This window comes from Eleutherodactylus coqui, chromosome 8 (genome assembly GCF_035609145.1).
Source record: "Eleutherodactylus coqui strain aEleCoq1 chromosome 8, aEleCoq1.hap1, whole genome shotgun sequence".
Classification (NCBI taxonomy): Eukaryota; Metazoa; Chordata; class Amphibia; order Anura; family Eleutherodactylidae; genus Eleutherodactylus; species Eleutherodactylus coqui.
The window spans coordinates 34217671-34235092 of record NC_089844.1 but is presented as its reverse complement, the minus strand read 5'-3'; the positions used below and the strand labels follow the sequence as shown (position 1 = coordinate 34235092).

Below are 17422 nucleotides of genomic sequence, written 5' to 3'. Positions count from 1 at the left end.
GTCCCACGCGCTCGCGAGTGCAAAGTGATGTTTCCCATTGAAATCAGTGGGAATCACTCGCCGATCCTCCGACCTGCGCGTGAAACAAGCATAAAAAAAGGCCTTGCATCCGCTGGTAAAACGCACACTGACAAGTGCGATATCAGACCGTGTTTATCGGCCTGATCTCGCGCTCGCCCGTATAAAGGTAGCCATAAGGATTGCGACGAAATGCCGGATAGTCAACACAATCAGAACTTATGGCTGCGAAAGTTGGACACTGAAGAAAACGGAGCCGAGGAAGACTGATGCCTTTGAACTTTGGAAACTCCGATGAACTCCTTGGACCGCCAGGATCACAAAACAAAACAGTCCTAGACCGCAGAAAACCAAAGTTTTCATTGGAGGGCAAAATTACGGAACAGAGACTCCCATACTTCGGCCGCATAACGCAAGCTGGTTCAAAAGAAGACCGCGGGCGCAAAGAATGCGCTGGATTGGTACTATCAACGCCGACACCAACATGCAAATGATTGAGCTGAAAGACGCAGAACAAAACAGAACCGCGGGGAGAGTGATGTAAAGTGTCCAAGAGTCACCCGACTAAGCTAGGCAGATTTATCTTGCAGGGTGCTAGGAAAGCTGAGTTATTATATACCGGTAGTTTCCATTACAGCACCCAGATTTTCCACTGTTCCTGAATGGTGAATTAGGTAAATTATGCAATTATATGGCAGCGGAGAATGTGTCACCACATGGCTAAACATATTTCTCGTGCAGTGTCCTAGGAAAGCTGGGTCTGAACAAAATTGTCATTACAGTACCAGCATATTTTTTTTCATCTACCTTTTCCTCTATTCTGAATGGCAGGTCAGCCTAGTTATGTAGTCATTTGTGAATGGGGAGTGTATCACAGCATAAATAGACAGGTTTCACATGCAGGCTACTAAAAAAAATGGATGATAAGCAATATAATTGCTATTATTGCACACACAAAGGTTGTCACCCATCTTTCCTAATTTCCTAAATCTGCCTAGTAATGCAGTTATATGGGAACAGGGAATGAATCACCACATAACTAGGCAGATTTCCCATGCAGGCTCCTAGGAAAGTTGGCCGCTAAACATTATCTTTGGCATTACAGCCCACAAAAGGGATGTCACCCAGCTTTCCCAATTTTTCTGAATGACAAATTTGCTAAATTATGCAATTATACTGGAGCGCTGAGTGTATCATTGCATAACTAAACAGATTTTTTTCAGAGATCTAGGAAAGCTGGGTGATAAAATAGAATCGGTCACCATTACAAATCCCAAAATAGTTGTCACCCTACTGCCATATAAATACCAATACATAAGACTACAGTCCAGGGAGTTCTCACACAGGAGTCTGGGCAAGCTGGGTGACAAGACACCATTATACATTGTGTTCTTCACCCAGCTTTCCCAGGTTTGTGGATGCATGATCTACTACAGCCAGGGACCCATTATTACATAACCTATCAGATGCTCCCAGGGGGGAGGAGACATATTGACAGTCACCCAGCTTTCCCTGAAACAGATATGGAACATATGGAAATCTGACATGTACCAAGGAAAGGGTTAATGTTGGAGATCAAAAATCGCTTGACTTTCCTGTACTTGTTCTAATGCAATTACATTTACTCCAAAGCGGCGCACGGTCGGATCGCTTCTTCTGGCCCCCACTAAGTTTTCATCTCCTGCCTCGGGTTCTGCTCTGTCGCCGGCGGGGATATTATTACGCATCTTATTGAAGCGGAAATAAATTGATACATTTAGAAATAATAATTAACAACAATGTAAAAACAAATTTGGAAATTTCTGCAAAAAGGATGCATTTTCCATTTTTCTTGTCACTAGTTGGTCATTGTAAGAAATTAGGATACACTCGCATCCGCGTTGGGACTTTGCGTGTTTATGTTCTGTTTTTTTTAACAGAAAAATGAAATTAAAACAATAGTAAATATTTCCTTTTTTTCCCTATTGATTTCATTGGGTTTAAAAAAAAAAAAAGTAAAGCTTTCAGTTTAATGAATTCTGTTAAAATGATAAAACAATGGACGTTAGAACGGTGACCGCCGCCATATCTGGAAACGTTATATTGTATCTCGGCGTACAGGCGGTGATAGTAACAGAATGCTGCGAACTGAATCCACTACATTCTTCTTCACCAGCATGTGGACAATTAGTGGTTTGGATGCAGCAAGGTATCTGCGAGGCTTTGATGCCGGGGCCACTGGAAGCGCTGAGATCAGCGAATCAACACAGAGACTATTATTACAGAGAGATACAAAACAATCCAACCGATTCGCCGTTTTTCCGACACATAGCGTAGAATGCATAAATCGAAAAAGGAGCCCATCGATATTGGAAGGTTTGTTGCGACAGAATAGGGAATGTTTCACCGGTGACCCGTGGTAAGGACACCGCATGCAGCCATGAAGCGTATCTGGTAAACTATCTGACTGGTGGAGACCATCGCAGCTCACGTATTCATCTGTCTGCCACTGAAAAATGGCGCACAAACGAAAAAAAAATGACTCATGTAACATATGCAAAAAATCGCGTCATCTTTTACCCCCAAATACTAATAATGTCACTAATTTTCTATACACCTAAAAGGGGCGTGGCTAGGTGGTCGCCAAGGTTTTAACATATGTATCCGATCACGATGCTTGTTATCGGTCGTATCAGTCATATATTTCACGCAGGTAGCCCATTCCCCCCCCCCCCCCAGGTGCTAGCAGTACCGTTCAGATGTAGCAGAGCTGAGTTTGCATTACATTGAACTACAGACTGACATAGCACAAAAGAGTGATAAACTGAGATTTACTACAGTTCTATCACTTTGTGCAGGCAGATGATGCACACCTGAGTGACTCATGATGATCTCACACTGAGCTATGTGCCGTTTACATGGGACTGCGCGTAAAGCTATTGTATTATATTTATTATATGTATTATATTAAAAGTCATCATGGTGCTTAAAAAATGGATCTCCAGTAAGGTAAACTCAGCTCTGCTACATCTTTGTGTTAGCAGAGAGTTGAGTAACTCATTATGATTTCTGATTGTGCTATTAGCAATTTTACATGGGACTGCAGATGAAAATACTTCATTATGTCTATTCACAGAGTCATCATGATGCTCAAAAAATGCAACCCTAATAAAGTAAACTCAGCTCTGCTACATGTGTGTTTTAGCAGAGCCCGATGTAGCAGAACTGAGCGACTTGTGATGATTTCACATTGTCCTGTTGGCAGTTTTACATGAGACTGCATTATCTTAAATCAGAGTAATCATGATGAACAAACAGTACAACAAAAAGAGTTAAGGGACAAACTCATACCCTGCGATGTGTTTGTCACTTGGCAGTTGCACATGAAGCAGAGCTGAGTGACATATGATGGCTTCACAGCGTGCCGTCTTCAGTTTACACAGGGCTGCAGGTAAACCTACTGCATTATCTTAAGTCATCGGGATGGTCAAACATTGTGGCATGGAAGAGTTAAGTGACAAACACAGATCTGCTACATGTGCCACTTAGCAAAGGCAGAGGGAGCAGAGCTAAATGACTGGTGATGGTTTCACAGTGTATTATCTTCTCTTTTACATAGGACTGCAGGTAAACCTACTGCCATATCGTACGTTGGAGAATCACCATGAGCCCCAATGAGTTACCTTTTAATTGACAAACTCAGCTCTGCTACATTTGTGTCACTCCACGTCCCATACAAGAGATTAGAAGCAGGCGTTACCTCTGCAGGGAGAACAGTAGTCCCAGTAGGATGGTGAAGATGCCAGGAAGGTGCCACAGTGCCATGGTACGTTCTCTCTGGGATGCTCCCTTTACCCCTCTCTTCCCTGCTTCTTAATGTCATTGATGTGTAACTCAATGTCTTCAAGGTTCATCGTTCTTTCGTCTCTGGAGAGAAGTTTTCTAGATGGACACAACCTGACAAGGATCTATTCCAAGAATAAGGATCAGTTGACTCCTGAGCCCTCCTGTCCTGGTTGCCCCTTCAGGTGAAAGCTCTTCTATCTATGTCTTATAACTCCTTGTATTCCTCTGGAATTCCTCCGGGCAGTCTCAGGCGGTGTCTTCTATCCACTACACCTCCTTCTCCTTGTGATCTTTGGTTCCTGAGCGTTGCCCCCCTTCTACTATCTAGAAGTTTATGGTTTGGGTCCTTGGTTGCAGGGGAGCTGTCACATACACAACTCTGCGCTCTCCTGCCGTGCGCTCTTCTGATGCTGCCTCATTGCACTTCCCCTGTGACTCTCCACCTCTTTAAATTCCCCTCTCTACTCTGACAGTCACACACTCCCCCCTTTGCCATCCTTCCCTCCCCTACTACTATCATCTGTTGACAGGAGCAAATATTCCACTTGCCGCACAAGTTATCCCGCTTAATGATACCCTCCGCTTACATAGGAGTCCAATAAAAGGTTCTCAGTAAATACGAGTCCCCGGGTCTTCCCCCACTTCCCAAGTTAGCGAAAAACGCCTGACAACCAATATTCCCAATATAAGAACTCTTCTGGGGGCTTTCAACCAGCTTTCTTAGACTCTCCTATGTAAAAGCTACTTTTTGTGGGGTCTGCTGCTCCATCAATAAATGGGTTTACCATTCAGGGGCCTGACAACCAACTTTTCTACCATTACGGCGTTCCTTATTAGGCAGTGATATCATAAGTTATACAGTTTGCCATTCGGGAGTCTGGAAAAGTTGGCTGACAACCAAATATTTCGGCTATTACAGCTTTCACTAGAGTTGTCACACAGATTTCTTACATAACACTGCTTTATGAGGCAGTGATAAAGTAGTTTAGGGTCTGCCACTCTATAGAGTTAACCATTCAGGAGTCTGAGAAAGTTAGTTGACACCCAGTATGTCCACTATTACAGCCCTAACAGGGGTTGTCACACTGATTTCCTATAAAAATGTGGGTCTGTTGCTGTATAAATAGAAAAGCTAGCCATTCAGAAGCTGGGAAAGCTGGGTAACAACCTTCTTGGGAGCCGTGGTGGCAGAAATACTGGATGTCATTTAGATATAACTAAGATTTTTTTTAAAGTTGGCAGAAATGGACGACTAATGTTTTTACACTTTGTGGTGACATTTTAAGGTAGAAAAGTACTTTTTTAAACTCCCGCCGAAGGGTGGGGGAATGAGCCGCCATAAAAGTTGCGTAGTTATGGAAGAGGGAGCGGTACAGGTTTGAGTGCTGGGGGGTAAATGCTCTATTCTCTATTTATTACCCTTTTAGACTCCCTTAATGGATAATTGTGTAGTCAGTGACAACTAGAGATCTGCACACTCAGTAGTGGCACTACGACCCCCCCTACCAGGGAGACGGGGACTCCACGATGGCCAGTATTGATTCATATTTGTAACTTTTTGGAAAAGCTGGATTTCCCCTTTAAATAACAATAAACACGGACAAGCCTTTATTTAATCACCGCGCTGTTACATAATGCCATGACGGAAATATTCTATGCAGCCAGTTCCATTTTAACTATGAATCACCTGAAAGAGGACAATCCACAATGATGTGAACGGCCCAAAAAGAAGAAGGAGCAAATATTATAAAGTAAACTTATTGTTTGTGAATACACAAAACTCAATACACTTTACTAGCAAAAGTAATTGAACACCTTACCAAGCATCAGAAGTCGTATTTATTTCCACATGTTAATACTTAGTGGGGCTCCTTTGGCCAAAATAACACTGGATACTCTCCGTGATATACTTTCTACTAAGGTCTGATATACATCAGCTGGTATTTCCCTCCATTCATCCTGCAAACTTCTCTCATAGGAGATGGACGTGGTTCATATTTCCTGACCCGACATTCCAGTTTGTCCCAAAGATGTTCAGTAGGGTTCAGAGCCGGACTCTGTGCAGGCCAGTCCATATCCTCAGACCAATGTCAAATGGCGTTAATTTTGTGACAAGGTGTGTTGTCTTGTTGGAAGTATGGCCGACCATTCCCAGGGCATATTCACACCTTAGGCTGCCCTAGGCACTAACCCTGAACAACCCCTCATTAAGGGCAGGTTGACACATGGCAGACTCTGTGCAGATTCACACCAAAATCAGTGTCACAATCTGTACCTTTTGATGTGATTTTAATTGAAGGGGTGAAGTCTGCTGCGGATCAGCGTCAAAATATGCCTCAATGGTGCAGGATTTGATGCAGATTTTGGTATGAATTTCCCGCTGTGGAAAATCCGCACCAATTCCACTACATGTTAATATACGCTTAGGGTATGTATTAACACATAGAAGAAATGTTGTAGATTTTTCACAGTGGGGAAAATCCGCCACAAACTTGCAACATTTCCACATCGGTGCAGATTTTGACTCAGATTCAGCTGCGGATCCATATTCTGATTTCAGCCTGTGATGCCTCTCAGCTCGGAATACTGACTAATCACAGCCAGTACCAAGAACGCAGCGCACACAGTCATGTGGCAACAGCTACTGACATTGCCGCCGGTCAGATGACATAGAAGTAGGCTGCCTGTCACCAGGGAAAACATGGTGCCGCTCAGTAACGCACCAAGAGTCCACGTAAAAGTCTATGGGCGGTGCGCAAATGCACGCTCAATGCGCGCACAAATGGACAATATGCTGTACATTTGACTGGTGGCAAATGAGGCCAGACCAATCCCTGAGTATTACCACATTGTCGGCGATTCATCACTTCATAGAATGTTTTTCCATTCTTCAACTGTCCAAGGATGACGCTCCTTGCACCACTGTAAACGAGGCGATGCATCTTCTTTGGGCGAACTTGCCAGACATTTTCAGGATGAATGGAGGGAAATACCAGCTGAAGTGTATCAGATGTTAAAGGGGTTGTCCCGCGCCGAAACGGGTTTGTTTTTTTTCAACCCCCCCCCCCCCCCCCGGTCGGCGCGAGACAACCCCGATGCAGGGAGGTAAAGAAAGCTTACCGGAGCGCTTACCTTAATCCCCGCGCTCCGGTGACTTCAATACTTACCGCTGAAGATGGCCGCCGGGATCCTCTGTCTCCGTGGACCGCAGCTCTTCTGTGCGGTCCATTGCCGATTCCAGCCTCCTGATTGGCTGGAATCGGCACGTGACGGGGCGGAGCTACACGGAGCCTGCTTTCTGCACGAGCGGCTCCATAGAAGACAGGAGAAGACCCGGACTGCGCAAGCGCGGCTAATTTGGCCATCGGAGGGCGAAAATTAGTCGGCACCATGGAGACGAGGACGCCAGCAACGGAGCAGGTAAGTATAAAACTTTTTATAACTTCTGTATGGCTCATAATTAATGCACAATGTATATTACAAAGTGCATTAATATGGCCATACAGAAGTGTATAGACCCACTTGCTGCCGCGGGACAACCCCTTTAATAGAAAGTATGCCACAGAGAGTATATGATGTCATTAGGGCCAAAGGAGACCCACTAAGCATTAAAGGGGTTGTCCCGTGCCGAAACGTTTTTTTTTTTTTTTCAATAGCCCCTCCGTTCGGCGATGCAGGGGTTAAAAAAGAAGACGAGATAGTGCTTACCTGAATCCCCGCGCTCCGGTGACTTCTTACTTACCTGGTGAAGATGGCCGCCGGGATCTTCTCCCTCGGTGGACCGCAGGTCTTCTGTGCAGTCCATTGCCGATTCCAGCCTCCTGATTGGCTGGAATCGGCACGTGACGGGGCGGAGCTACAAGGAGCCGCTCTCCGGCATGAGCGGCCCCATTCAGAAAAGAAGAAGACAGGACTGCGCAAGCGCGTCTAATCCAGCGATTAGACACTGAAAATTAGACGGCACCATGAAGACGAGGACGCTAGCAACGGAACAGGTAAGTGAATAACTTCTGATAACTTCTGTATGGCTCATAATTAATGCACGATGTACATTACAAAGTGCATTAATATGGCCATACAGAAGTGTATAGACCCACTTGCTTTCGCGGGACAACCCCTTTAACATATGGAAATAAATACTACTTTTGATTCTTGCTCAGGTGTCCAATTACTTTTGATAGGCTATTGTAAATGTTAACAGGAGAAATTGGCATCTTCCTTACTCACCAACCGCCTGTAGTTCCCCTTTTCCCGCATTATCTCTGTTAATGTTCAAGAGGTTCTCAGCCTCCAAGCACTCTTTCTAGTGTATAACAGTAAGGAGAGGAGGGGGCTGCAGCTGCAGCTTCACACCTTCTGTCTATAAGACCATATACTGTTAGCAGGGAGGAGCAGTAAAGTGGAGACATCTGATTGGCTAATAGCACACAACATAGTCCTGACATCACATCAGGAAGATCCCACCCACTAAGTAAGTTTAGATAGAAAACGTGCAGTTGCACGGAATGAAGAGGCCCAAAATCTGTCCAAGTTCCTCATGTTTTTTTAAACTGCTATTGGGATTCTAAGGGGGCTCCCTGCACACATTCAAGTGGATTCAGCGGGACAATCCCACATGCGGGCAGCTGTCTGGCCATCTTGGGAGGGATGCCCCGCACTAACTCCTTTCATCTTACAGCAGTGTTTTCTAAGCTCTGGTCCTCAGGACCCCAACAGATCAGGAGTTGAGAAAATTCTTAGAATATTGCAGTAGCAACAAAGTGGATGAGATTGTAACAAATCTCCTCCTCACGATGCTGAAAAATTGTGTGGAGAATCCATGTGCAGATATACACTGTTTGTCAAAAATAATTCCTATTCGTAGAAGAAGTTGTTTCGCTTCAAAACTCGTCCTGCGGCTCCATCTCAGGCAGATCTGTAAATTATGAGAGTTGTGGTGGTTAGATGAACGGTGTTGTCACCGAAGGCCCTAAAAGTGGTTCCCCCCTTGGCCTATAAGAGGCTCTCAGAGGTTCCTTGTGTGTAGTGAGCTCTTCTTCCGCTTGTGTAGAGCTTGTTGGCTACCAGACCCCTTTACGACGAGATTTCACCCCATTACCAGAGTCTGAGAGGGGCGCATTATTGGGATGTGAGAAGCTGGGTGGTCACATTGATGAATTGTCCCCCACCGGGCTGTTCTGACCAGACTGTTAGGGGGTGTTGGGACCAGTGGATGTATGAGGGCACACAAGGTGACCGGGCTCAGGACCCCCAACAGACCACCAGTAGAGAGGAGCGTCTGACCAGGCTGTTAGGGGGTGTTGGGAGCAGTGGATGTATGAGGGCACACAAGGTGACCGGGCTCAGGACCCCCAACAGACCACCAGTAGAGAGGAGCGTCTGACCAGACTGTTAGGGGGTGTTGGGACCAGTGGATGTATGAGGGCACACAAGGTGACCAGGCTCAGGACCCCCAACAGACCACCAGTAGAGAGGAGCGTCTGACCAGGCTGTTAGGGGGTGTTGGGAGCAGTGGATGTGTGAGGGCACACAAGGTGACCGGGCTGAGGACGCCTCCGAAAGACCACCAGTAGAAAGGAGCGTCTGATCACGCAACAAGCACCAGCAGCTCCAACTGTTTCATAGTCCGCCATCCAGAGACAGGGGGCAACATCATTGCAGATCCCTGTGTCTGTCTAAACCATTTTTAGGCACTTGGCTGAAGGACATTTGGTCGCACAGCTCCCATTACATGTACGGCCTCTGACCCCCACCATCAGCTCTGTTTGCAGTGATGTCGTGAACGATGAAACGGGACGCTACGGAGGAACCGGGTTGTCTTCAGCAATGAATCCATGGTTTAGTTTGGGCGCTGCCGATGGCCGTGTTCGTGTCTGGAGACCTCGGGGTGAGCGCCTCAATCCTGCCTTTGCTGTGGAGCAGCACACTGCCCCCACTGCTCATGTGATGGTCTGGGGGGCCATTGCATACAACAGTCGATCCCCCCTACTAGTGGTACGAGGGACAATGACAGATCAGCGATATGTTCAGGACATCCTGCAGCCACATGTGTTCCTCTCATGGCGGCTTCCAAGAGGCAGGAGGATAATGCTCGGCCGCACACACAAGGGGGTCACAGGAGCCTCCACAAACATTGTCACACTTCTCAAGCTGCTGGGGTAAGATGAAAGTACAGCGACGTTCTTTCTGTGAGAGTCTGCAGACTGTAATGGGAAGCAATGATGTCATGGAGTCTTTAGTTTTTAGTGATGAAGACACCCTCCAGCTTTCAGGCAACAAACATAATGTCAGAATCGAAGAGGGAAAACCCACCCGTCTACGTGCAGCATACGGGCGACTCCTCCAAGGGGAATATGTTTTGCGCTGTAACCTGTAGGAAAGTCTACGGCCTCTTCTTTCTCCAAGAGGAAACTATCCTGGGGATTTTGTACCCAGACGCTGCAGATAAGGCTTCTGCCACAGCATAACTGGAAATCCCAGGTTTCATCTTCCAACAGGATGGGGCATCGTTCTCATTGCTTCATTGCTGAAGACAGACTCAAGGGCCCGTCTTGAGCTAGTGAGCAGTGACAGCTCTCAGACAAGTACTTCACCTGGCTTGTTCTGTGGTGTCTGGATCCACCATGGCATGTGATTGCTGATGGGACTGATGGCAGAATTGATGTTTTTTTCACCCACCCTTTCCCCTCCAAAATTATAAAAGTTGTAAAATTCATTATATGTACCCCAATATGGTACCAATAAAAGATTAGAGATCGCCACACAACAACCAAACCCTGATGTCTGCGGAAAAATAAAAAAGTGAAGGCTTTTGAAAAGTTGAGATAAAAATCCCACAAAAATTGTTGTGCGTTTAGGCCGATGTCAGATAGGCATAAGCACATTTATGCGCACATCTGTACAAAGGGCATTGTATATATGCGCACGCATCTGTACATTTTACTGCGCTTTTTGCATGTGCAAGTTATGTGTATGTGCATGCGAAAAGAAACCACACAATCATACTCCCATTCATTAAAATGGGCAAACTGAAGGGCTGTCACAGTGCGGAGGGATCAGCCCTATTCTCATCTACACAAGGAAAGACTAGAAGCAGTGGGATGAAACTGAAAGGGAGGAGACAGAAATTAGATATCAGACAGTGAGAGTGATCAATGAGTGGAACAGGTTGCCACAGGAGGTGGGGAGTTCTCCTTCAATTGAAGGGTTCAAACAAAGACTGGACAGACATCTCTCTCTGGGATGATTTAGTGAATCCTGCACTGAGCAGGGGGTTGGACCCGATAACCCTGGAGCTCCCTTCCAACTCTACCATTCTATGATTACCATAATTAGTTCTACATGAGCTTTTTTCCTGTGCAAATGCACAAAAAAATAGAGCATGCATCGTATTTTTTTTGCATGAACAACATGCGCAAAATCCCTCCCGCAAACCACATTGATTACAATGGGTTCCCTCATATTCAATGTTTTTCACTATATTTTACACGATGGGCTCTATTTTTGCGTGCACCCAAGGCACCGTCAGAATCAACGGGGGTGCAGAAATGCGCACCCCATCCGCATAATATCTAACTGCACGATTTCGCTGGCTTAATCGTTAACACCGGAGAGAAATTAGGCTGCTAAGCCTGATCAATCACGCCGTGGGTGTGTTCTGCGCAAATGTAACGGGCCTGTCAGCTTAGAAAAGTACAGTAGAATGAGCGGATACGCTTGCGGTAGCTGGTGAAAATGTTCCTTCACAGCGCAATTACATCACGCTATCGTCTGCAGGAGCCCTGACCTACAAGAATAGGATACGTCCTGAAGGGGTTAAGGCTGTATTCACAGGGCTGTGTGCGAGTTGTGCCTGTACTGGATAGCAGAAAAAGCATTGCGCTGCACACGGACGCTGCATGTATGCGGTGCAGTGTTCCCACGCCGCATGCACTGCATGCCCTACTGACATCCATGAAAACGCATAAGAATAGTATATGCTGCAATTTTTTTTTTCCCCGCAGCCGTGCCTGTAGCCTCATAAGCCATGGAATACACAGACAGCACACGGCCCCCAATATACACCGGTGTTAACTGCTCCTAATCATTTGTTTGAAAAGGTTCTGTAATTTTCTAATATAATTTTTGCTCAAATTCCTCAAAATCTCTACTTGCTGTCAGTGAATGAAAACATTCTTGTTCACATCCAGAGGCCGAACAGCATTTGCAACAATTATCTCCAGTCTAGACAGTCTTCTGTGAACCATCCACATCAACTGCAGACATTTCTCTTCTGTCTAAACTGTTACAATGTATCAGTGCAAGTTAAAGGGGTTGTCCGCTTACCAGACAATAGCCCTTTAATAGGACTGCTAGTAGTAAAATATTAAACTGAGCTATACATACCCCACCGCCGCTGCCAGGATCCAGCACTGCAGCCCCGCGGTGGTCCCAGTGTTTGTTACAGCTGATGTCATTGGAAGTCAGTTGACTGTTGCAATCAATTGGAGGCTGCAGGGTTACTGCTCGTTCTCCCGGCACAGGCGTTCACATCCTGAGCGCCTTGAGGCCAGGAGTTTAGGAACGGAACACTGCAGCCTCTGATTGGCTGCAACAGTCACCTGACTTCCAGTGACCTTAGCTGTCACAACAAACACTGGGGCCACAGCGGGGCTGCAGTGCTGGATCCCAACGGTGGCAGAGGGGGTAAGTATAGCTCAGTTCATTTTACTACAGGCAGTTCTATTAAAGGGGTCATCTGCCCTCTTTTCCATTGATGACTTGTCCTCTGGATAGGTCATCGGCAGTAGTTGTTGGGCGGGGGTCCGCTGCTCAGGACCCACGTCCATCAGCCGATGATACGGCCCACTATCATGAACGGACAGGGGGAAGAAGTTAGGCACCAGCTTCACTACTATTGAAATTGATGGGGGAGCCACTTAAAGGGGTTTTCTGGCACTAAATTATTGATGACCTATCCTCAGTATGCATCATTAATAGTTGATTGGTGGGGGTCAGTCCGTCACTTGTGATCCCCACTGATTAGCTGATTAAAGAGGCAGTGGTGCTCCAATAAGCTCTGTGGTCTCTTCTCAGGCCACTGAGGTCAAGTTAATTTGTCACGTGGCCTGAAAGCAGCTCAAGTGAATAGGACAGAACTGCAATACCAGGAACAGACACTATACAATGAACGGCACTGTACCTGGTATGTCACTTCAATCAGCTGATCGGTGGGGATCATGAACAATGGACCACTAATCAGCTATTGATGACCCATCCTGATAGTCTGGAGCTTTTGTCCTGCTCCTCTTATTATCAAATCTGGAAACATGTAAGACTTCACGTTTCCCTGTGATTCAGCGGTGCACCAGACTCCGGGCCGCTCACTGACGGCAGCTGCTCATAAATTACGCTTCTTACAGCAAATATGCTTTTATCTGCGTCAACAACATAATAGAAAGTTCTGTAACAATGTAGCTCGCCGGGTTCTGTGGAGTATGTGCTGTGTCATTGTACAGACCTGTGATTTTACCATTGTGATGTATGATGAAAGAGCCCGAGAAGTGCAGCCAGTGTGTAATTACATCGCGCACATATTTACTACTACTGCAGCACTAATTACACCGAGACACTCAAGTTGTCCAGGATTTGAAAAACATGGCTGCTTTCTTACAGCAACGACAGCACAACATTTCCATAAATATATGGTTAAATCTATCTATCTATCTCATATCTATCTGTATCTATCTATCTCATATCTATCTGTACCTATGTATCTATCAATCTATCTATCTATCTGTATCTATCTGTATCTATCTATCTATCTCTCTATCTCATATCTATCTATCTATCTCATATCTATCTATCTCTTATCTATCTGTATCTATCTATCTATCTCTCTATCTCATATCTATCTATCTCATATCTATCTATCTATCTCATATCTATCTATTTCATATCTATCTGTATCTATCTCATATCTATCTGTATCTATCTATCTCTCTGTCTGATATCTATCTGTATCTATCTGTATCTATCTCATATCTATCTGTATCTATCTATCTATCTGTATCTATCTCATATCTATCTGTATCTATCTGTCTATCTCATATCTATCTGTATCTATCTATCTGTCTATCTCATATCTATCTATCTATCTCATATCTATCTATCTCATATCTATCTATCTATCTATCTATCTATCTATCTATCTATCTCATATCTATCTATCTCATATCTATCTATCTATCTATCTCATATCTATCTATCTATCTATCTATCTATCTATCTATCTATCTATCTATCTATCTCATATCTATCTATCTATCTCATATCTATCTATCTATCTCTCTATCTCATATCTATCTGTATCTATCTATCTCTCTATCTCATATCTATCTGTATCTATCTATCTCTCTATCTCATATCTATCTATCTATCTCATATCTATCTATTTATCTATCTGTATATATCTCATAGCTATCTGTATCTATCTATCTATCTATCTATCTGTATCTATCTATCTCATATCTATCTGTATCTATCTATCTATCTATCTCCCATCTATCTATCTCATATCTATCTGTATCTATCTATCTGTCTATCTCATATCTATCTGTATCTATCTATCTGTCTATCTCATATCTATCTGTATCTATCTATCTCTCTATCTCATATCTATCTGTATCTCTCTATCTGTCTTTCTCATATCTATCTATCTATCTCATATCTATCTATCTCTCTATCTCATATCTATCTGTATCTATCTATCTGTATCTATCTCATATCTATCTATCTATCTATCTATCTCATATCTATCTATCTATCTATCTATCTCAGATCTATCTATTTATCTATCTGTATATATCTATCTATCTGTATCTATCTCATATCTATCTATCTATCTATCTATCTGTATCTATCTATCTCTCTATCTCATATCTATCTGTATCTATCTATCTGTCTATCTCATATCTATCTGTATCTATCTATCTCTCTATCTCATATCTATCTGTATCTCTCTATCTGTCTTTCTCATATCTATCTATCTATCTATCTATCTATCTATCTATCTATCTCATATCTATCTATCTATCTATCTATCTATCTATCTATCTATCTATCTATCTATCTATCTATCTGTATCTATCTCATATCTATCTGTATCTATCTCATATCTATCTGTATCTATCTCTCTATCTATCTATCTTTTATACATCGGCCCTCTCCATGTGATTCTGTTTTGTACGTCTTCTTTCAGTTTGCTCATTTGCATGTTGGTGTCGGTGTTGATAGTATTAGGTCAGCGTGTTCTTTGGCGCCCACAGTCTTCTTTTGCCATTGACCGCACCATGCGTCATCCATGTTTCTAATGAATTAGCTTGCATTATGCGGCCGAAGTATGAGAGTCTCTGTTCCGTAATTTTTCCCTCCAATGAAATCTTTTGTTTGATGCGGTCTAGGACTGTTTTGTTCGTGATCTTGGCGGTGCAAGAAATTTTTAAGAGTTTCCTCCAGCACCAAAGTTTGAAGGCATCAATCTTCCTCCGGTCCAACCTTTGCACCTGTAAGTTGTCATTAGGAAGATGATTGCGTTGAGTATCCGGCGTTTCGTTGCAATGCTTATCTCCTTGTTTTTCCACATCTTATCCATAACATTGCGCTGCGACCTAGCACAATTCGTCATTTTATTTCAGGTCCTGATTCTCCATTGTGGTCGATTTTTGATCCAAGGAAGATGAAGTCTTGGATTGCCCATACTGGATACAATTGTAGCAAACCCTCCCAGGTGAGAAGGATTGGGGTTCATTCACATCAGCGTTTTTATTTATATTTTGAAAAGATCTGTTTTTTGTTTTTACAAAAAAAAAAAAAGGCCTTCTGCACACGGGTGGAAATTCCATGGCGGGATTTCCCGCAGAATTTCCGCCCGTGCCCGCTGCCATGGGATTCCATTACATAATGCAATCCTATGCAGACAGCCACGATTTGACTGTGTGAAAACTCGCGCTGTAAACAAATCACGGCATGTCCTGTTTCTGTGCGAGCCTCACAGAGGCCTGCACGGAAACGTCACTGGTGACGCGCCGGCTCTGCACTGCGCATGCGCGGCTGTGCGCCAGCCGGCACATCGCAGTGCAGAGAGAGAAGACGCCATGTTAACAATTTATAAAAGATGTGCGCAATAGTTTGGCAAAAATTATTTGCGTATGTTTAAGTGTATGTGTAAGTAAGGCCAAAGAGCTAAACAACGAAAATACTGGAACTGACCAGCGGGCACATGCCAGAGCAAATGAACCCCATTGACAATAATGGGGACCGTCCAACTTCCGACATTCCAACTGACATTTTACCGGATAAAATAGCGCAGCTTGCTGTGCCATTTCATCCAGGATTTTCTGCCAGATCTGCTCCAGGGTCTCCGAACCTCCAACACAGATGTGATTGTGCCCTAAGAAATGTTCATAAACTTGGTGTAATTATAACTATTTTTGCTGATTTTAGGCCCAATGTCACGGACGGATTATCGCTGCGGAATTCGCGGTCAGACAGCCACCGTGAATTCCGCAGCAATGTCCATCCATAGACATGCTATATTAAAAGATTCTTCCCTGCCCACAAGCAGAAATCAACTGTGATTTTGCGCTCGCGGGGAAGAATCGCAGCATGTTCTGTTTTGTGTGGAAAATCGCACGGGCGGCTTCCATTGCAGTCAATGGAGGCCATCTGTCCTGTGATATTCCGCGCAGTGAGCACAGCGCAAGTATCACGGTAATCTGCATCATAGCCCAGCGCCGGCGCTTCATATGCTGCACTGCACATGCACGTTGGCTTACCAGCTGAGAAACTTGCGGTGGATCCGGACAGGTGAGTATAGGATGTCTGGGGGCCACTGAGTCTAATTCCGCTGCAAGATTTCACAGTTCGAATCCGACCCAACCGTGGGCATGAGGCCTATGGCTTCTTCCGCACAGGCGATAGCGATTTGGATGTGAGAAAATAGCATCGCTCTCGCGGCTATGTGCTGGCCATTTTCTCGTGTCAGAGATGCGATTTTCTGGCAAAAATTCTAACATCACATGTGGTCCTGATTTTCTCGTGCGATTTTATAGTGCGAGAGAATTAATCAGGCAGGTGTGAAGCGAACCGTCTCTGACCTTTTTTTTACATAGATCTCCATAGCAGGCAGAGTTTTCTTGCATAGCATAGCATGTGTGTCGCTAGTGCCTGCTATGCGATGCTAGAAAATCGCAGACTCCATAGGGAAACATGGGCTACATAAAAAAAAAGTGCAAATGGCGGCAGTATAGAGCATCTCGTATGCTACAAAACATCGCATGTATTGAAGAACCCATAGGAAAGCAGTCTCTCAATGCAAGAAAATCGCACAAGGAAATCGCCTGTGTGGAAGAGGCCTAATAAATTCATGTAAATAAAAGGGTTCCACCAAGATCACAAATGATCTACAGGATAGGGGATAACTCAGCGGCATAACTATAGAGGATGCAGGGGATGCGGTTGCACTCGGGCCCAGGAGCCTTGGGGGGCTCCATATAGGAAGCCCAGTACTATGAATAAAGCATTATAGTTGGGGGCCCCG

General features: G+C 44.5%; 2 protein-coding genes across 3 annotated transcripts in view; one reads left to right on the top strand and one right to left on the bottom strand.

The window, feature by feature from the left end:
- WNT10A (Wnt family member 10A) overlaps positions 1-12332 on the bottom strand; it is a 72094-nt gene extending 59762 nt beyond the window's left edge. Inside the window, exon 1 of one of the 2 annotated variants that reach the window (XM_066575474.1) lies at positions 12229-12332. In XM_066575474.1, the coding sequence (XP_066431571.1) occupies positions 12229-12299 (71 nt within the window). In that variant the 5' untranslated portion in view covers positions 12300-12332. Of the gene's footprint in view, positions 1-3757; positions 4271-12228 lie in introns of those variants that run through there. The other variant, XM_066575475.1, reaches the window with a different exon arrangement.
- The window catches only part of TYW5 (tRNA-yW synthesizing protein 5), a 964030-nt gene that overhangs the window by 419869 nt on the left and 526739 nt on the right, over positions 1-17422 (top strand). The gene's annotated exons all lie outside the window — the stretch shown is intronic.